Source organism: Nelumbo nucifera, chromosome 2, assembly GCF_055504915.1.
Source record: "Nelumbo nucifera cultivar China Antique chromosome 2, China Antique-T2T, whole genome shotgun sequence".
Lineage (NCBI taxonomy): Eukaryota > Viridiplantae > Streptophyta > Magnoliopsida > Proteales > Nelumbonaceae > Nelumbo > Nelumbo nucifera.
In genome coordinates, this window is record NC_142650.1 from 103,855,057 (window position 1) to 103,876,481 (window position 21,425).

Below are 21,425 nucleotides of genomic sequence, written 5' to 3' on the forward strand. Positions count from 1 at the left end.
TTTGGTCACAGACTCAGCTATTTGGGGTCTTGGGAAGGGTGGGCTGGACACAGACCTAATCTTTGGCATTTTTTTGAATCACAGGGTATCTGCTCACAGTCACAGACTTGAAAACCGACGCTCTCACGTAGGTCAGCCAATGGGGAATTCTTGGTCATATGGTTAGTTATCTGGCCTGAAACAAGATTTTCCTATTGGATAAGAGGAGAAACTGCTAATTAGTTTGGTTTTGTTGGTAAGAGCAAGGATGCAAACCAGAGCATCTTTACTGGACAGATACTGAATTATGTGAAGCAAGGGCTCATGAGTCGTGACAATATGACATAAATGCAGATTGCCTTTGGCAAATCAGAATTTGGGTTAGTTGAACGCTTTAGTTGTTTAGCAGGCGGTGGAACCAATGATAGCGCCCCAAGCCATTGTTAAAATGCATGGACCCAAAGTGAGCGTTGAATATTTGTGGGTTCGATGTATTTTATCACTGGTATGAGGCGCTATTATTATTAGGACTAGTGGAGGGGGGCAAGGTTTATTGGGGCTGTAATGGAATTATAATATTGTTATTTGTTACATTAAAAAAGACAATGGTTTCTTAATAAGAAACTTGTAATTACAAATATTCAAGTCTTGAAACTCATATAAAGACTTAAAAAAGATCATTATGTGTTCGTTTTTTAAATATTGTTTTAGTAAAGCATTTTATATAAAAGAACGTGATCATACAGTGATAGTTCTGAGTTCTACTTCATATGTCTTTTGTTTCACATCAAAAATTCCCAGTTGACTTGGACGGTAGGACCGTTCGGCCCGGGAATCGTTCAAGCAACCAGTTCCATTTTATCCCAAACCCAATCCCTGGCCAAAAATCGTTGAATCAGTCAATGACCCGTTGACCCAAGCGGTTGAACCGTTGACCTGTTCAACGGTTTTTGGCCATTTTTATTTTTAATTTTTGTTGTCAGAATGGTCCATCTATTCAAACCGGACGGTTGAACCATCGACCTAGAAACTGATGGCCATAATGGTTTCGTTTTCGAGTCATTTTTTTCTAGATGTCGATAATTAGACGAAATAACTTTGTAGTCATAATCATGAGAATGGTGGACATTGCAAGGGATTCCAAAACCTTGAAAGATAAATTCAAAGTGACCTTAAACACTGAAAAAACTGGCGGTAAATCCACCAAATTGGAAAAACCAAGCAGAAAAAATAAGAAAATTGAGTCTAAAGTTCCGCTTTGAGACGGAGCTAAACATATATGCAATAAAAAAAAAGAGACAAAGCAGATTGTCTTGTAAGAAAATAAAAAAAACATTGCATAAGAAAACCCAAAGAAAAAACAAAAGAGAATAAATAAAATGGTGGTAAACCCTAGACCATTTTGGAGGATCTTGAAGAAGAAGACCAAACACACACAAAAAAATAAAAGCAGAAAATGAAAAAAAGGAACATACCGCACATGCTCGAATAAAGCCCACAATAGAAGAAACCTTTGAATAGTAAAAATCCAAAAGAATAAAAACCATGGTTTTCGAATAGCCATTGACCCAGACAGACGAACATTTTGGCCTGGGAACCATCCAGGCAACTCGTTTCGTTTTACCCCAATCCCGATCCCTGGCCAAAAACCGTTCAATCGATCAATAACCCATTGACTCGAGCAGTCGAACTGTTGACCCGTTCAATGGTTTTTGGCCATCTTTTTTAATTGGGAACCGTCCAGGCAACCCGTTCTATTTTATCCTAATCTCGGCCCCAACCCAAAAACCATTGAATCAATCAACGACCCTTTGACCCGGGTAGTCGAACCGTCGACCTATTGACCCGTTCAATGGTTTTTGGCCGCTTTTTTATTTTTATTTTTGTTGTCAGAATGGGCTGTTCGTTTGAACCGAATGGTCAAATCGTCGACCCGAAAACTGGTGGCTAGAATGGTTCCGTTTTTAGGTCGTATAAGTCACACACTCGAATGACATAACACGTGTGATATTGCTTAATGGACATCACACACTCAATATTTTGCATATACTTTTTGTTGTTAGAACAGGCCGTCCATTCAAATTGGACGGTCGAACCACCATTTTTTTATTTTTTAATTGGGAACCATCTAGGCAACCAATTTCGTTTTACCTCAATCCCGGTCCCTGGCCAAAAACCGTTGAATCGGTCAACAACCCTTTGACCCGAGCAATCGAACTGTCGACCCATTGACCCGTTCAATGGTTTTTGGCCGCTTTGTTTTTTTAAATTTTGTTGTTAGAACGTTCATTCGAATCGGACGGTCGAACTGTTGACCCGAAAACTGGTGGCCAAAACGGTTCTATTTTCAGGTTGTATGAGTCACACTCTCGAATGACATAACACGTATGATATTGCTTAATGGACCTCACACACTCAATTTTTTTGCTTCTAATTTTTGTTGTTAGAATGGGTCATCTATTCAAACCAGATGGTCGAACCGTCGACCCAAAAACCGATGGGTAGAATTTTTTGCTTATAATTATTGTTGTCAGAACAGGCTGTCCAGTCGAACTGAACGGTTGAACCGTCGACCCAAAAACCGGACGATCAAACCTTATGTTTCAATGAAGAATATATATATATATATATATATAAGATAAAAGATATATATAGGATTCCTATCTCGACAAATCTATGCTTAAGGATCAAAATTTTGTCACGTATTGGCCCGTATTGGCCTATACATATTGTATTGGGGCCTTCCCAATATGCCCTTACAGGGGGTGTATCGGGTCAAGTCATGGTTCAAAGGGTAAAAAAGTACCAATGCAGGCCGATATGCCCTACCGGTTTATCGGCCTATATCGATATTTAGAACCTTATTTGTGCTCCGTATAACATTGCCTTACGTTCGATTGCACCCCGACTTTGAGTTTTCAACGGGAACATTAGTTAGGATCAGAGTTCAAATGACTTGATTGGGCTTGGGATTATCCCATTTTTCACAAACCAGGTAAATCTCTTGACAAAAGACAAAAATACACTTTTGATAAAAGTTACATGAATTTTATTTAGGGTAAATGGCATATTAGTACCTTGTACTTTGGGTTTAGTTTCATTTTAGTACCTCAAACCATTGTTTTTACAACCGGACCGGACCAGACGATTGGACCAGAAAAACTGGGAACCGGTCCTGACCGGTTCCGCTTTCCTCTAAAACTGCCTTTTCCCCCAAAACCGTTGATTTTTGTCAGCAAACCGCTGAACCGGCCGGTTAATTATTCGAACGGTTTTGACTGTTTTCCATTTTTTTTTATTTTTTTTATTTTTTTTTATCAAAATGGGCCAGTCATTCAGGTCTGACCATTCGAACCAGTAACTAGACCCCTGACCGGTTCGGTCACTGGTTCGTTTTTAAAAACCATGCCTCAAACTTCAAATTGAACTATCTTGTAATTCATGCATTAGATGGCATGTAAAAAGATACAAATACCCTTCAACCCTTCAAGTTTTGAATAGGCAAAAGGAGCGTCATTTTGAACTGGTCAAAATAGTTATGTTTAAATCCCTTTTCATTGTGATTGGGCACCACTATTCATTTTATTTCCTGAACTTTTTTGCTGAAGAATTAATGTTTTCCACCGGAGAAGCTATAGAAAAACTTGAGGCAACATTGTTACTAGAAAAGAGGGATTCACTCCGTAACAAAGGGGAAGACAATCAAGGTAAAATAGTCCCAAAAATATTAAAAGGGTAGTTTTAATATAGAATTTACCCTTTTATTTATAGGGTAGAAAAGTGTATTTTCAAACATTATAGACCGTAAATGCTGCACCTTGTGTGTATGCAAGATTTCCAACCTAAGTGTACACAGGATGTCCAAGTGCAACATTTGCAGCTTATAGTTGCAGTTAGTGCACGTAAGTATGTTGTCAGCTACATCGTCTAATATTACTATGCTTTGTATAGTCTCTTATATGCACCTTATGCATATAAGATGCAGTGTCCTGTTATCCTGTAAAGGTTGGTTTGGTTTAGTTTTATGGTAGAACTTGGAATTTATTTTGTAGGGGTCAGTTCCAGGTTTTTGGAATTGGAACTTATCTTGTAAAGGTTGGTTTCAAGGTCGGTTTTAGCCTTAGTGGTTTCGGGGTCGGTTCTATGGTCTACCCGTGGAACATGTTCTTTCTTTACTCACTCTTCAAAAAAATAAAGAAAAGAATCATGTTCTTTAAAAACTCGATATTCAATAAATATAATATAATTTAGGGTAAAATATAAAAACCTCCCCTGAAGTTTCTAACAATCATAAAAACATCCCCTCTAGTTTCATTTTAACAAATACCTCCCCTGAACTTTTGAGAAACTCGACAAAAAACCTCCTTTCCATCACCTTCCGAGACGAAAAATGTTAGACTGATGTAGCAGTTTCTTCCAAATACCCATTCTACCCTTTTATAAATTATTTTACATACAAAATTACTGAGTAACCATGTTTTAATTTGATAAAAACATTAGAAGATGATCGTTAAAAGGAGATTTTTGTCAAATAAAAAATGGGGTTATTTCAGTAATTTTGTATGTAAAATAATTTATAAAAGGGTAGAATGGGTATTTAGAAGAAATTGGTGCATCGATCTAACGTTTCTGTCTAAGAAAGTGACAAAAGGGAGGTTTTTGTCAAATTTCTCAGTTTAGGGGAGGTATTTGTTAAAATTAAACTATATTATCTTTATAGGAGGTTTTTATATGTTACCCTATAATTTAAAACTTATATTATCTTTATTGGTTAAATTTAGTAACTTAATATGTAGATTATCATTATATGGTTCAAAACTTTTAATTTAAATTTAAAATTTGTAAATATTATATTTTACATTAGTTATTGTACACATTCAAATATTAAAATGAAAACAAATGAACAAATAACTTAAGTAACTAAATGTTTAAGTGAGACCATGGCCTTTGTAACCATGAGTGCTTGGGTTTAAATCTTCACATCCCTAAAAGTATTTTGAGGTTTATTTTAAGGCAAGTTTTGTTCTAAGGCATGTTCCAGCAAAGTCAGTTCCACCAAGGCCAACCAAGGTCAATTCATAGGGTCGGTTTGGGTAGGGTAAATCCCTAGACCCTGGAACTGGCCTAGGCAGTGGTCGGTTCCAAGAATTTAGAACCATACCCTACCCAATAACTTAAGTAACTAAATGTTTAAGTGAGACCATGGCCTTTGTAACCATGAGTGCTTGGGTTTAAATCTTCACATCCCTAAAAGTATTTTGAGGTTTATTTTAAGGCAAGTTTTGTTCTAAGGCATGTTCCAGCAAAGTCAGTTCCACCAAGGCCAACCAAGGTCAATTCATAGGATCGGTTTGGGTAGGGTAAATCCCTAGACCCTGGAACTGGCCTAGGCAGTGGTCGGTTCCAAGAATTTAGAACCATACCCTACCCTTTAACAAATTAGGTAGGGCGATTCAAGGCCGTTTCGAGGTCGGTTCCCTTTGATTCCAAGTAGAACTTATCCATTTGTTCGCCCAACATTAGAAAAAGAAAAAAAAACCAAAATTGAGTTTATTCGAAAATGGGATTATTTCTTGAAAAAAGCATTTATTTCGACTTCTACTAAAAGCACAAAAATGCGTTTTGTACAATAAGTAATTAAAAATAAACACTCCCAAACGGGTTTTAAGAAAATACACCAATCAATCATGTCTCATGCGAAATGGCAAAAATATCAAAAACGATATTGCGGCGAGAAAACGAATGGTTCGGCACTACGTGTCTGGCGTCGGAAACATCCACGTGGCATAATATCTCCGTTGTTGAGTCTTGAGGTCATTAACGGTTTTAACAACATTTGAAGCTTGTGGAGATCGGAAGAGCGAGCAAACCACCTCTCCGGTCTCCTCTGTCCTATTCGCTCCTTCACTCTGCTCTTCTGTGCAGTCTACTCTGGAATGGCTGTGGATGCTGCGAAGTTGGCGTTCCATCCGACCTTTTCTCCTGCATTGGCGCCATGTGCTCCGAGGAACCGCCTCCGATCAGCGAAACCCTTCAAATCTTCTCTCAGAAAGCTATTGTGTCCTCCTCTTTCGTCATCGCTGGTTGAAGAGCAACAAGTCTCTTTCACTGAACCAGAAAGTGCCCTCGTTGATGCCCTTATAGGGGTACAAGGTAGAGGTCGCTCTGCTTCCCCGGAGCAACTCAAGGTATATATCATTTCAAATCTCTTTTTCTTTCTTCGGTTTCAACTCGTTTTCTTGTTTTTCAGTAGTTTAGAGACAATTTGATGCATTAGTAGAGTATTATTCTTTGAAAGGTGTCTCTTTGTTTCAGTTGATTTTGATGCTTGAGAAATTATGCAGGAGGTGGAACGCGCTGTGCAAATTCTAGAAGGTTTGGAAGGCATACCTGATCCTGTGGGTGACCATTTAGTTGCTTCTTTTTCTTTTTTTCTTTTTTGTTTTTTATTTACTTGTCAAAGCAAGCATAGTTTTTCCCCTTTATTGGTTTGATGGATTTAGCATTTTCAAGATATCAACTAAGTGATGCCAGTAGGAATATCAGTTTTCAGTTGCACTTGGATCCTGATTTACCTAGGGGCATCAAACTAGGGCTTGCTAATGATCCCTCGCACAATAATTAACTTCTTTTATGAGGACCCTTGTGTCATACGTACCGGTGCTGATACTTGTCCCGACCTGCAAAGCTATTAAATCAACTAGTTTTTCCAGTTAGGAATGCCATTAATTCAACTCTGGCTTGAATTCCAGGTTTGTTTCAGTTGCAGCTTCAATTATACTTGATTTTCCTACAGAAAAAAGAACTGATTGGCCTTCCAAGGTTTTGGATTGGCTAATCCTAATCTCATTTAAATATATGTTGGGTTCAATCTGGACGTTTCTTGACACAAGCTATTGCTTCCCCTAGTCCTATGTGGATGAAGGGATGACTATTGACCTGTGCAATCTGTTACAATTATTAGTGAGGATTATCCACTCGCATTCCCTTGTTTATATGATAAAGACTTTGATGTCACCATATCTATGATAAACTGCAGACAAGCTCCAGTTTGATTGAAGGTCGCTGGCAACTAATGTTCACAACAAGACCAGGAACAGCATCTCCAATACAGGTTTCTTTCCTCATTATTCAGAAATTCAAAATATATTTGGAGAATTTCTGTGTTTTCCACTTTTATGATTAGTAGTTTGTTCTGAGTCTCATTAGCGAATCTTTATCATTATATTAACTGTTTAGGTCTTTGTAACTTCATTATATCTAGTGCTTAAAAATTCCTTATGTTTCATAGTTATCTCCTATCAACTATTACTTTCTTATCTTTTATGACTGTTTCCTATCAACTCATAAGGTTTTAAGAGAAACATAATTCTTCTTGATGTTGCTTCCTATTTGAGATAAAGTTAGGTATCTATTTAAAAGCAAGAATCACAACTAAAGCACAAGGGATTCCTTGGCACATGTTCGAACAAAGTAAGGTGACACTTTTGGAAAACAAAAAAAAAAAAAAGGAAAAAGAAGAAGAAGAAGAAAAAAAAAACGCTATGTATAAGAATATGAAATCTAAGTTCTGAAAGAAGTAAAATACTCCAAAAATTCTATTAGCTCAATTGATTAGAGCTTCATTTTATTAGCAGGGATAAACCTGTTTTAATCTCTAAAATCATAGTTATAACCTACTATAAAGTATTAGTTCAAACATAAAATTCAAGGTTAGTTCATTAAAACATGACAGCAAGCCAAGTGAGGCACACCTCACAAGTGAACTTTAAGAAAGTCCAATCTATATCACATCATAAGAAATAAGGAGACCTTGAATGAATTTTAAATGGTATTAGTAATGCTTTAACCCATCCTTTCATTGTCTGTGTTATCATCTATCCATAGCCATATTATTCACTATATAATGCCTCATCAGAGAATGATTTGATGGCATTATCATCAATACATTAAAAAATTCTTACATTTGATTTAAGATGTTTTATTTATGGGAAGACAATTTAGCAACCAGTTATCTATTTCAATTCCTAATACAATTTACTACTTTTGAAATCCATACCGAGTTTAAATATTTAAGCATGCTTTAGTCTGTTTCTTAAACAGTTAATAAATTTAACCCGACTTTTTCCTGTTTGATCCCCTCTTTCCCTGATCATAGTGTTAATAATACCATTTCTATGGAAACACCACATAATATAATTCATTTAAGACTGCCTTTGACGTTCAAGTAAAGAATTTAATATGACATTTACATATTGATAAGTTTGTTTTAGATTTGTTTGTTTCTCTTCCTCAAGACTGTTTTAAAGTCCACAAACTTGATTAACCAAGTGGTTATGGTTTCTTTTCTGTGTTCATGTATTCCTGTAGAGAACATTTGTAGGGGTTGACTTTTTCAGTGTCTTTCAAGAAGTATATCTCAGGACAAATGATCCAAGGGTCTCCAATATTGTAAAATTTTCTGATGCAGTAGGAGAGCTAAAAGTAGAGGTATGCTTCATTACTCTAAATTGCAACTATAACATGTTCGAATCTTCTATATGATCATGTATTCCTAACAAGATTTAAACCTTTAGAATCTCTAGCCCCTTCTGATTGTATAAAAAAAACTTTAGAATCTCTCTCTCTCTAAAAAAAAGAAAGCTGTGATCTTTTATGCATTCATGGACAGCTTGATTTCCAATCAAGTCCTCCCAAGTCCCAAGAAAATGAATATATAGAAGAATTTGCTGAAGAAGATTCTTGTGAACCAACTGATAACAGGAAAATGTGTTATATTTAAACCATAAAAGCATTAAGAGTAAATAAGTAAAAAGACAAAGTATCTAAATCTTATTCTTTATAAAGCAGAGGCATGAGTCAAGATGCTACTGCCTTTCGAAGTATGAAGCTTAAGCCTCAAGATTTGATGCTTAACTAAAATAAGGAGAAAATAGAGAAATATGCTTAATAAATATTCTTATGTGGTAAGAACATATGGATGAATTAACAATAAACAGGGAGTATAAGAATCTTTCACGCCTATTGAAAGATCTAATATAAGATAAAACTCTACTTCAAATGTATGACATTTCATGTTTTTACAATAAAATATCTTCAAAAATACAAAAAAAAAATCTTCAAGGTGTGAGAAATGTGACACTTAAGGTGTAAGCCTCAAGTCTGAACCTTACATACCTTTTAAAGCATTGATCTTACGCAGATGTATTTGCATCATGTGCATTGCTTTCTCTTTACAAACTGAAACCTACTCTTCCCAGGCAGTAGCTTCAATTAAAGACGGAAAGCGCATCCTCTTCCGATTTGATAGAGCAGCCTTCTCTTTTAAGTTTTTACCATTTAAGGTTCCGTATCCAGTTCCCTTTAGGCTTCTTGGAGAGGAAGCAAAGGGTTGGTTAGACACCACATACTTGTCCCAGTCTGGAAACATTCGTATATCTAGAGGAAATAAGGTAAGTGATCATTTTCTACTAATTTATCTTTTCATTTTTGTGATATGTAACCTTTATGGAAATAAATAGGAAGATTGAGATATCATAAATCCAAAAATTGTATAAGAGACATTGATAATGGATAATTTTGAGGCTAACTCAAAATCTACAGAAGAACCTGTTGCACAAAAAATACACCCCTTGATACCAAAATAAGTCCCTACAACTTAGGCCAATTGGTTCTCATTAATTACATTTCAATCAAAAACTGAAAATGAGCAGTCAAGATATCTCTAAGTTTTCTTAGTTTGAGATGGCCATGAAATAGGAACCCTTATTCTATATCTTTTTCAGTGGGAAATCCTCATATTACCTTCTATGTCAATGACATAAATATTGCTGCATTAACTTGCCAAAATTCTCTGATTAGTTTGACATTAGCTAGGATATCCAGAAAATTCTCTGTAGTGCAGGGAACCACCTTTGTTCTGCAAAAGAAAACTGAACCAAGGCAAAGACTACTCTCGGCCATTTCCACTGGAGAAGGAGTAGAAGAGGTTAGATGCTTATTGAAACCTTAAAAGTTTTTTTTCCAATTTATGGTATAAAAGCCTATTTATCTTTTATGTATTGCAAATGGTGTACTTTCCCCAACTCTTCTCATCTTTGTGTGGTAACATGGACAGGCTATTGATGATCTTATATCCGTGAACAAGAGTGTCTCTAAAGGAGATATGGAACTCCTAGACGGAGAATGGAAATTAATATGGAGTTCACAGGTTATTATAGCTTGACAACAACATTTGTTTTGTTTAAACTATATATATATATATATATTGTTGAAAGTGTTAAAATAATTGATTTTATGTTTGTTAGGGTCTGTTTGGATGATTAAAGCCTTTTTTATTTTAATCTATTATTGTACTATCACTTAGTAGGGGCACAAGGGTCACTTCCCTTCTTATTTTTTCGCCCTATATATTATAATGAAGCTGGCGCCGCCAGTACAGTTCCATTGCCTCAACACTTCTTCTTCCTTTACTGTCAAGATGGTATCAGAGCGTGGCCATTAAATCTGGGCAATCAAGTGTCTTCTCCAAGCTGCTGAATCTGAGCGGAACAGAGGAGTACATCTGGGTTTTCTTTTCCTTTCTTCTCTTCCCTTGGTCATGTACCAAGAGGAAAACGAATGGACCTGAACCACTGAATGTTGGCACACCCTTGTGAGGTTTTTCCTCTACTTGTTTTGGATCGTGTGATCCTGTACTTGTGAAAGGTTGTTGTAGGTCATGTATGACCTGTTTTCTCTACTTGTTGGCTTGATGCCTTGTGTGTAAGTATCTCACCTTGTGATTATTGCTTGTAGACCTGCTGAGAAAACTAGTAGGCTGGGACTGCTACTCCGTACAGGTCTGAAAATCAGATTTGTCATCTTGTTTATTCTAGAAATTGGTGTTGGTCTTGTGCTCAAATTAAGTCCAAAAACTGCAGTGTGGGTGGACTAATCACTTGTTGTGTGTGGAGTTTTTTGTTTTGATATAAGGAGGGATCCTAAGTTGAAGTTTTTTGATAAAAAAAATTCTGTATTGACCATGTCTTCTGAGAATTCTGCTACTTCAGGGATTTCTGGAAATCAAAATGGGGTAAGTGGGGGAATGGATATGAGTTTCCCCATGGCTGTCATTCCCTTTGATGGTCTGAATTACCTTGAATGGTCTAGGGGAATAAAACTCTACATCACTGATAGGGGAAAAATAGGATACATCAATGGGAAAGTAAGGAACCGAAGTGCGAAAGTGCTGAATATGATAGATGGAACCAAGAAAATAGTATGGTGATGTCTTGGCTCTTGGTTTCCATGCTGCCACAGGTGAGAAAAACTTTTATGTGGGCTGAAACTGCTTGTGAAATATGGGAACAAGCAAAGTCCACCTATTTAGAATAGAGACACTATGCTAAGATATACCAACTGCAAGCTGAATCGTCCACTTGTAAGCAGGGAGCAAGGAGTCTCTCGATGTACTATTCGGATCTGACATCGATATGGAAAGAACTTGATCACTATCAGAATGTTAACTGGAAGTGTGATGAGGATGCAAAGGCATACAAATCACATGTATCTCAGCAATGGGTATTTGCCTTCCTCTTGGGGTTGAATCCTTCATATGAGTCCATCAGGGTGCAGATCTTGGGAAGTAAAGACTTGCCATTAGTTCAGGAAGTTTATGCCTTGATTCAATCAGAAGAAAGTAGAAGAAATGTGACGAATTCTACAGAGGGGTAGCCAGTTGCTCTAGCTGTCCGGGGAAGTTCAGATATTAATGTTGGAGGTGGATCTAAGAAGGGTGACTCTCAGAAGAGAACAGATGATAAGAGTAAGCTTTGGTGCACTCACTGCCCAAAGGCAAGACACACCATAGATACCTGCTGGAATCTCCATGGAAAACCTAAATGGGCACAGGATTTGGGTAAGAAGTCAACAACTGATCAGGGCAAGAAACCAAGTCAGCAGAATCAGAAAAGGTATAACTCAGCTAATATGGCATCTCAAGAGACTGGTCCCATGGTAACTCAAGAAAGGCATCCCAGTTCTGACCCTAAGGAAGAGATCATCAACTCATTCCGTGAACATTTGGAGTTATATGGTAGGACTCTTTGCCAGATGGATACTGGTCCTACTCCTTCTACCTCTTTTGCATCTGCTTCAAGTAACACTGCCATTGCTTTCCATGTGTCATCCCGTACCTCTGATTCCCCTTGGGTAATTGACTCTAGAGCCTCAAACCACATGACCGGTAAGTCAAATTTATTTTAGGTATACAATCTTCTCTCTAGGAGAGATAAGGTGAGACTAGCTGATGGCTCTTTCTCCACCATAGCCGGCCAAGGAACCATATCTCTCCCACTCGGCCTTACCCTTTCTAACGTACTACATGTTCCTAAGCTACCTATAAATCTGCTTTCCATTAGTAGTATTACTCACTCCTTGAACTGTTCAGTTACTTTCTATCCGTCTTCATGTGTGTTTCAAGATTTGGCATCGGGGAAGATGATTGGTAGAGGAAGCATGGTGGATGGCCTCTACGTGTTGGAGAATAAAGCTGGTCTTGTGGCTACAGAGTCTTTGAGTTCGTCCAGTGAGAGTCAAGCCTATTTATGGCATAGTCGTCTTGGTCATCTTTCTTTTGAGTCGTTAAAAGTTATGCTTCCAAAGTTGTTTGAGTCTTTTTCAATGAGTCAGTTGCAGTGTCAGACATGTCAATTGAGTAAACATTGTAGAAGCTATTTTCCTTTGAGAAATAAAAGATCTGAATTTCCGTTTCATATTGTTTATTCTGATGTTTGGGGCCCTGTTACTCTACTTACTGAGGCTGGATATAAGTACTTCATTACCTTGATCGATGATTACTCTAAATACACCTGGGTTTACCCTATGCGATCTAGAGAGGAAGTGCCTAAAATTGTGAAAGACTTTCAACGCATGGTGTTCATTCAGTTCCAAATTGAAATCCATATTTTCCAGTCAGACAATGCAAAGGAATACTTCCATAGTGATCTCACAGAATTCTTTGCTTCGAGTGGATCACTTCAACGAAGCTCTTGTGCTAGGACACCTCAACAAAGCGGTGTTGCTGAAAGAAAAAACCGTCATCTTCTTGAAGTAGCTCGTGGCTTGTTAATCCATATGAATGTTCCAAAGCGCTTTTGGATGAATGTTGTTCTATGTGCTACGTACATCATCAACCGTATGCCCTCTCGGTTACTAGAGTATAAGGCCCCACATCAGCTTTTGTTTACTACAACTCCGTTGTTCCCCATTCCAATGCATGTTTTTGAGTGTCGTTGCTTTGTTCATAACTTGTCACCTACTCGGGGTAAACTTGATCCTCGTGTTATTCCTTGTGTCTTCTTTGGTTACCCTCTATCTCAAAAGGGGTACCGTTGCTATGACCCCATCTCTCGTAAGTACTGTCTCAAAAGATGTGTCCTTTGAGAATCAACCTTTCTTCTCGGTTTCTCTTCAGGGGGAGAGTAGGGTTGAGGAGAAACAGGCTCAGACTCAACTACCTCCTCTACCTGACCCTCCTCCATTCCGTGTCTTTCTTCGCCGCCACAAAAGCCAGCAGAGTTCAAGAGCCATGGAACCTGACGCTATGCAACCAACATCATCGGTTTCACCGGAGGTTGATCATTTCCATCAGCCAAGTACACTTGCTTCTATTAATATGCCTGCTCCTCTCAATGTTGATTTCCCTGTCATTAATGATCTTGATATTCCTATTGCTAAGAGAAAGGGTGTTAGATCTTGTACCACTAACCATCCTATCTCTCACTTTGTGTCCTATGATCATATTTCATCTTCATATCGTGCATTCCTCTCCTCTGTTGACAGTATCCCCGTTCCTAAGAATGCGGCAAAAGCTTTATCCAAACCTGAATGGACAGATGCAATGAAGGAAGAGATTGATGCATTACACAAAAACCAGTGGGGTAGTGAACAAAAAGTGTGCAAGTTTAAAAAATCTTTATATGGGCTGAAACAATCTCCTCGGGCCTGGTTTAGTAAGTTCCACTCAGCAGTTCAGCAGATGGGGTTCAAACAATGCTAGTCAGATCACACACTATTTGTAAAGAAAGGTGAAGTGAAAGTTGCAGCTCTAATTGTGTATGTGGATGACATAGTGATCACAGGAGATTGGGAAGCTAAAATACATAGACTAAAAAAGTTCTTAGCCACTCAATTTGAGGTGAAAGATCTAGGCCCCTTACGTTATTTCCTTGGAATTGAAGTTGCCCGCTCTCACAATGGCATCTTTATTTCCCAACGGAAATATGTACTAGATCTACTAGAAGATACAGGCAAACTGGGGGTGAGACCAATTGACTCACCAATTGAACCTAACCATCATCTGGGAGACAGTCAGGGAGAGTTCTTGAAAGATGTGAAGAAGTTTCAAAGACTTGTAGGGAGACTCTTGTATTTGTCTATGACCAGGCCTGATATTGCTTATGTAGTGGGTGTCCTTAGTCAGTTCATGCACAATCCTAAGACAACTCACTTTGAAGCTGCAGAGAGGATCCTCAGATACCTCAAGAAGTTTCCTGGAGCTGCTTTGCTGTTCCAGAAACATGGACATTTAAAGGTGGAGGTATATACCGATGCTGATTGGGCAGGGGCAGTTGATGAGTGAAAGTCTACCAGTGGATATTGTGCCTTTGTAGGGGGAAACCTAGTCACATGGAGAAGTAAGAAACAAAGTGTGGTGGCTAGGTCTAGTGCTGAAGCAGAATACAGAGCTATGTCTCATGGAGTTGTTGAAATCATGTGGATAAGAAATCTGTTAGGAGAACTGGATTTTACAGTTAGCAACCCTATGTCACTCTATTGCAACAATAAGGCTGCTACTAACATTGCAGCTAATCCCGCCCTCCATGATAGGACGAAACACATTGAAGTGGACAATCATTTTATTAGAGAGAAACTTGTAAGTGGAAAAATGTGCACCCCATATGTCAACTCAGAAGAACAACTTGCAAACATCTTCACCAAAGGCCTTCATCATGTGTGGCATAATGATTTGTGTGACAAGTTGGACATGATTGACATCTATGCTCCAACTTGAGGGGGAGTGTTGAAAGTGTTAAAATAATTGATTTTATGTTTGTTAGGGTCTATTTGGCTGATTAAAGCCTTTTTTATTTTAATCTATTATTGTACTATCACTTAGTAGGGGCACAAGGGTCATTTCCCTTCTTATTTTTTCGCCCTATATATTATAATGAAGCTGGCGCCGCCAGTACAGTTCCATTGCCTCAATACTTCTTCTTCCTTCTCTTCTCTTCTCTCCTCTTCTCTTCTCTTCTCTTCTCTTTGCTGTAACCTTCAATCAGATTTACTGTCAAGACATATATATATATATAATGAAGCTGGCGCCGCCAGTACAGTTCCATTGCCTCAACACTTCTTCTTCCTTCTCTTCTCTTCTCTCCTCTTCTCTTCTCTTCTCTTTGCTGTAACCTTCAATCAGATTTACTGTCAAGATATATATATATGTTGTTCCCTGTTAACTCCTTTCTTGCAAGTAGATCTGCTAGAGAGTTTGCTGATCTTGGCACCCATTTCACAGTTGCTTCGAGAGTCTTTACAATGCTATAATTCTCTCTTAAAGTATGCCTATAGTGCCAAGCACCTTATCAGTTCTTCATTAACTATTCCACCACAACTCGGGAATCTCCTTCCACCACCAATGCCTTGTAAGACAACCATCAACTCATCTCTTGTGCAATCCCCACAGCTATGGGTCCTGAGAATAAATCTTTCAAGCTCCATGACTCTCTCTCTCATTACACTTCCAAAGCCCAAATTGCCAGGATTGCTTAAAGAACACCCATCAAAATTGAGCTCCACTTGGTTTGCATCTGGTGGAGACCATTCTCTTAGCATTCTGGTTCTAGGTGTAGAGGAGTGTGTTGCAACCTACCATCCCCTGATGATTTCATCTATAGAAAACTGTTTAAACATCTTTAAGGTAATGTTTTCTATTATTACCTACTTAGGTCGTTATTTCTCCTTGAAGATTCTAGCATTTCTCTCCTCCCAAACAGAACCCCTGGTGCATCCCCACCTTCTACCAAAAAAAGCCATAAACCACTCTCAAATGTTAGAGGTGAAAGTGGAAGAGGTTTGCAAATGAAAGGTAGGTTCCCGTTTCCATTACAAATAAAGCATTTGTGAGAAAAAAGCACCAATTTGGCCTCCTTTTCTGAATTTTCTACTATTAATCATCAAATGGCATCCTCCCAATGTCTTGTTAAGCTATATTGCACCATCCATTTGAGACTTATTAAAGTAAACAAGGCCATGCATTGTTCCAAATTATATTAAGAATGTAGGACAAATCAAATTGGTTGGCTGATTTACTCTCAAAAAGGTATATTTGATTCACTAACCCACACTAAAAAACAGAAAAACTTTGGCTGTCAACCTGTTTGTAAAAAACAGCCTGGGCTGTTTCGGAAGCCTGCAGTTAATGACATCTCATAATGAGTGTGGGTAAAATAGTATTTAAACTCAATACCTTTTTAGTTGAAAAGACAAATGAGGACTACTAAGGTGTCATGTGTAAAGGCTCCCAAAACAGCCCAGGCTGTTTTTTCCAAACAGCCAAAGCGATCTCCTAAAAAACTAGTTGCTCTTGAAAAACAACAAATCTTGAAACCAACTTAAATTAGAAATAACATTTTTGTCTGCTAAAAATTGATATTCTCTTAGTTCTTGATTCTATTTCAACATATCCTAAGAAGTGGAAAATGATCTCCTATTGATGTAGGACCAATTCAGTTCTAGTTCTTAGAGAATTTTGGCTAGTCTTCTTTGATCAGAATTTTATGGTTGTTGATGGATGTAATGGATTCTTGAAGGAATAAGAGAGAAAATAGGGAGAGAAAGAAGAGAGAAAATTCCTGGAATCACTCACACAGTGCCCAGAATCACCCTAGGGCATGGGAATCGCTCACCATAGTTAGCATAAGCTGAAGAAAACTCAGTAAACTTCATTGCTCTTTGTGTAGAACGTCCATACATATTTATCGGCTCTAAACTCATAATAAACCTAGGAGTCAAACTGTTAGACTCATAATAGTCCTAGGAGTCAAACTGTTTCTCATTAATCCTAGTAGAACTCAAACTAAGCTGACATCCTATTTCAATTCAAAGAAGACTCAGTAACTCTAATCTTAGTTATGCAATGACTCTGAAATTTTAAACATAAACAAACTATAAATAGACAAATTAAACCCTATCATTGAACCCCACAAATTCTCAAAATGACAAAAATACCCCTACTGTCCAAAATACAGAAATACATAAAATTCCAATTCTGACTCTTCAGCTCCTGCATCACCTACTCAAAAATACAAGCAGAACTTTGCCCTCTGTTAATATTTCTAAAGTGTATTATGCCTTGTAATGCCCAGGTGTCCTTTTTCATGTGTGTTTTTCCTTCCCTTCTTAATTCATTCTTTCTTTTAGTCATTTTGCATAGAAAGTATCCATTTATTCCCTTTTCTCAAAGTTACTTACTCCTCTGTCAATCATTCCAACCTCCTGAAGAAAAACTGAATATCCATTTTTGTTTTTTCCAAACCCATGATCTTAGAAGACCATAAGTAAGTATAATCTCTTGCATGTTGCAGACGGAGACTGACAGTTGGTTAGAGAATGCAGCTAATGGTCTCATGGGCAATCAGGTAAGATGAAAAGGTGACACTTGATATCTTTGCATTTTTGTACCATGTTTTCCTTATTATTTTTTTATATAAAATATATTTTATTTGTTCTGTCTGAAACTTATTTTAGTTTCTAATTCTATTAAATATAATTTTTTAGATTGTCAGGGAAAATGGACAGATGAAGTTCTTGGTAGACATCTTACTTGGATTCAAGTTCTCAATGACTGGGAACATTATGTGAGTTATCTGATCTTGTAGTTTGGAAGATACCATGAAATTCATCAAACTCAACAATGTAGAAATTTTATAATTGAAAAATGCAAGTCTGAATCAAACCCATCAAGTCTCTGTGCAATGAGAAGTTATACAGAGAGAACCATCAAACCCATACACTCAGCCCTCAAAAACAAACAAATTATATATTCCTTACAAAAAGGAAGAATTATGTCTATCGATATTTTGAACCTTGATATATATAATATTTCAATTTTATTCTTTCCTGAACCTCATGGAAAAAAATCTAATATTTCAAAATTTTTATATATCAAGTGAAATTTTCTATTTACTATATGCAAATATTCCAAGTTTTGACAAGATGCTAGTGAAATTTTATCAATTTTTTACAACATTTATTGGAAACTACCATGAGGTATAAAAACTACTCAATCCAGATTTTGCATAAAATTAAGAAAGAAACATTTAGATTTGTTGATTCTAGATTCTTTAATGAAAAACTTTGGCTGGGCTTTAGTTGAATAATAATTTAATAGTAATGAACTCTTTATAATAATCATAGTAATGATTAATAATTGTAACTAATAATACGGCAACAAAATTCAAGATAAAGAGGATTTTAGAGAACCTTCAAAGAAAAGGAGTGAGGCTATATTTGATTTTTAAGGATATTTCACCTTTCACGATTATAAATCTACAACTTACCAACCTTCAAATAAAGGAAGTGAGGTTATATTTGATTTTTAAGGATATTTCACCTTTCATGATTACAAATCTACAATTTACCAACTTATAAAGAGGATTTTAGAGAACCTTCAAAGAAAAGGAGTGAGGCTATATTTGATTTTTAAGGATATTTCACCTTTCACGATTATAAATCTACAACTTACCAACCTTCAAATAAAGGAAGTGAGGTTATATTTGATTTTTAAGGATATTTCACCTTTCATGATTACAAATCTACAATTTACCAACTTTCCAATTGGTTAGAGATGACCAACCAAAATGAGAATTGAGAGCCTTAATTGGAACACCATCCAACTTATATCCACGTTCACAATCTACAATTTACCTATTTTAAATGAGTTCCTCTGTTCACTTGTAACTTCAGGCACACCCAAGAGATCCAAAGAACCGTTTACTGAAATATTAATATATTGTGATATAGTTTGATTAATTAACACATGGTAGCATCACTCGACTGAAACATATTTTTGTCAAAATACCATTTCTCTTGATAAGATGTTCAGATGTGTCCAAATAGTAAGTTCACATTTGTTTCTTTTGGGAAGGAAGGGGAAATGAGGAGGATGGGATTGACATTGAAGATTCTAAAAAAGAAAAAAGAAAACAAGAGCTATTTTCTTTCTTTTGTTTTGACATTTGCCCTAACTCATCAGACCCAATGACCCTAATCTTGCAATTTTGTTCTCTGCAGAAAATCTGATACCAACAAATATGATGTTACAATGGATGATGCAGCCATCCTAGCTGGCCCATTTGGACTTCCTATGGAGATGACAAGCAAGTTCAATTTGGAGTTGCTGTAAGACTTGACATTTTTTATAAGCTGTAACTAGAAGAACGATTATTTATCAAAAAAAAACTAGAAGAACGATTACTATTCTGTTACTGATTATGAAAAGAAACACAGAGAGTGGCTCTCATGCTCAAGGATTTTGATTTCCATTTTCTTTTGCAGATACACGGATGACAAGATCAGAATAACCCGGGGTTATAACAAGATAGTATTTGTCCACTTGCGCATAGGCAGATCCAAGCAGAAATGAATGCTTTGCAAACCGAACAAACCAGCAATGACTAGAAATCAAGGAAAAAGAACTTGTTGGAAGGAAAACTTTCTGGAATCATTATGTATTTTTTTTTTAAATTAAGAAAGGCATCTCAATTTAGTAAACAATCTTCCTGGCCTGAGCTTTTCCCAGAGAAAAAGAATGTGTTTTATGTCTCCAAAAGAGAAAATGGAAGGGAAATCAGATAAAACAACACTTGTTTTGTAAGTGAAGTTTTTTTTTTTTTTTTTTTTTTGTATTATATGTCAAGAAAAAAAAAAGAAGGGAACAAGTCCCAGTCAACATCATTGGCTTGGGACCTGACTCCTAACCAATCTTTACAGAAATTAGTGGAAGATCATTGAAGTCCAAGAAAATAGGCATCCAAGAAAAGATTACTGCATGTGGCACGAAATGGAGTTATGCTCTTTTCATGTACAGATGTACTCCAACGAACAGGAAAGGGTAATTTATTCCAAATTATTCTCCTCTCTTGAAGCCTTTCGGTGGCTAAACTTGAATAAGAAACTTCATATTAGTGGAATCAGACCAACTCCCTTCCAAAAGGTTTACTAAAATGGCACCATATACTAATGGAGTCCTGGAAAATGTAGAGAAGACAGACTGGTTTTTCACTCGCACGGTGAAGAGCACAATCATATAGAATGTTCCATCCCCTACCAATGAGATGGTAAATGATGAAATTAAAAAGGGAAAACATGTCCACTTGAAAAACCTTATCTTTGTGGGTTTATTCGGAAACCAAAACACCAAATCCATTTTAGTGGAGTTGACTTAATATAAAAGATTCCACTATTTGAGCTTAAAATTCTGCATCACCACTATTTGGTATTCAGAACTATCCTTGATGATAGTGTTGAAGCATTTTAATCAGAAGATCATGTTATCTTTTCTGTCGTTCATATTGTGTTTAAGTTGGCCGCTCTCAGACTCAAACCTGCGTTCTCACGCTTTTCAACCCGAGGTATGTGAGAATACAGGTTCAAATGAATCTGAATGGCCACTTCGTGCAAAAGATAAAATGTCAAAGGTTAGGACCAGTCTACCCCTTCCAAGACCCCAGATGGCTGGGACCAACATTGAGTAATGGCCCTTTCACTGTTCTGATGGATTGATGTGTCAATGACAAGCCTGTACGATTTAGACATTTAGTTTTTTAGGGGTCTGTCAACAAACCCATTAATCTTCCGGGGAAGAAAGTTTTCCCCAGCCAGTTGTAAAAGAAACGTTCTTTCTCAATTCTTCTGTTTTTTTCATTTTTGGTGACTCGCAATAACCACATCCTAAGGAGTTCTATACCTCCCTATTCCTTTGAGGTGTAACCGTGTAACTTATAAGCTTCAAGGTTCAAAGTATCGGACACGTATTGATCAATATGTATCGGACACGTATTGGTTAATATGTATCATGCTGGTGGCTTCTCGATACACCCCTACGGAGGTTGTATCGGGTCAGCCACTGATTCAGAGGATAATCGGGCCTTAAATGGGCCCCTCTGAATCACTTTTGAAAAACATAAGTGAAACATAAAAAAAAATAAAAATAAAAATAAAGCACCAACACAAACCGATATGCCGCCAGTGTCGATATTTAGAATCTTGATAAGCTTGTCTTAAGTCTTTCATAGCTTCTGGGTGGGGAAAGCACCTGATCAACATTCCAAAGCACCATAAATTGCTGAAGTTTAGCACCTCTCAAGTCTCAACCCACAAAGACCTTTTTCTTTCTCAAGTTA

At 37.1% G+C, this 21,425-nt stretch overlaps 1 protein-coding gene across 3 annotated transcripts; it reads left to right on the forward strand.

Annotated features, from left to right (window-relative positions):
* Positions 1 to 5,815: 5,815 nt before the first annotated feature.
* LOC104603557 (Plastid-lipid associated protein PAP / fibrillin family protein) lies at positions 5,816 to 19,897 on the forward strand. Of its 3 annotated transcripts, XM_010267624.3 has the most exons (11): positions 5,817 to 6,167; positions 6,324 to 6,377; positions 7,019 to 7,093; positions 8,350 to 8,469; positions 9,240 to 9,431; positions 9,884 to 9,967; positions 10,097 to 10,189; positions 17,607 to 17,660; positions 17,800 to 17,879; positions 19,315 to 19,422; positions 19,579 to 19,897. In XM_010267624.3, exons 1-11 carry the CDS (start codon positions 5,916 to 5,918, stop codon positions 19,664 to 19,666), a joined length of 1,200 nt encoding a protein of 399 aa, XP_010265926.1. In that variant the 5' UTR covers positions 5,817 to 5,915; the 3' UTR covers positions 19,667 to 19,897. The 3 variants fall into 3 exon arrangements, with proteins under 3 accessions (XP_010265928.1, XP_010265927.1, XP_010265926.1); XM_010267626.3 differs by lacking the exon at positions 9,240 to 9,431 and having other exon boundaries at positions 5,816 to 6,167; XM_010267625.3 differs by lacking the exons at positions 9,884 to 9,967; positions 10,097 to 10,189 and having other exon boundaries at positions 5,816 to 6,167.
* The last annotated feature ends 1,528 nt before the right edge of the window (positions 19,898 to 21,425 follow it).

What these genes read in the sequence shown, in the direction of transcription:
- LOC104603557 (XM_010267624.3), top strand. Translation starts at nt 5,916, where the DNA reads ATGGCTGTGGATGCTGCGAAGTTGGCGTTCCATCCGACCTTTTCTCCT. An exon ending in GTATATCTAGAGGAAATAAG is followed by an intron (nt 9,432 to 9,883) that starts GTAAGTGATCAT and finishes TCTGTAGTGCAG; the next exon opens with GGAACCACCTTTGTTCTGCA. An exon ending in CTGGAGAAGGAGTAGAAGAG is followed by an intron (nt 9,968 to 10,096) that starts GTTAGATGCTTA and finishes TAACATGGACAG; the next exon opens with GCTATTGATGATCTTATATC.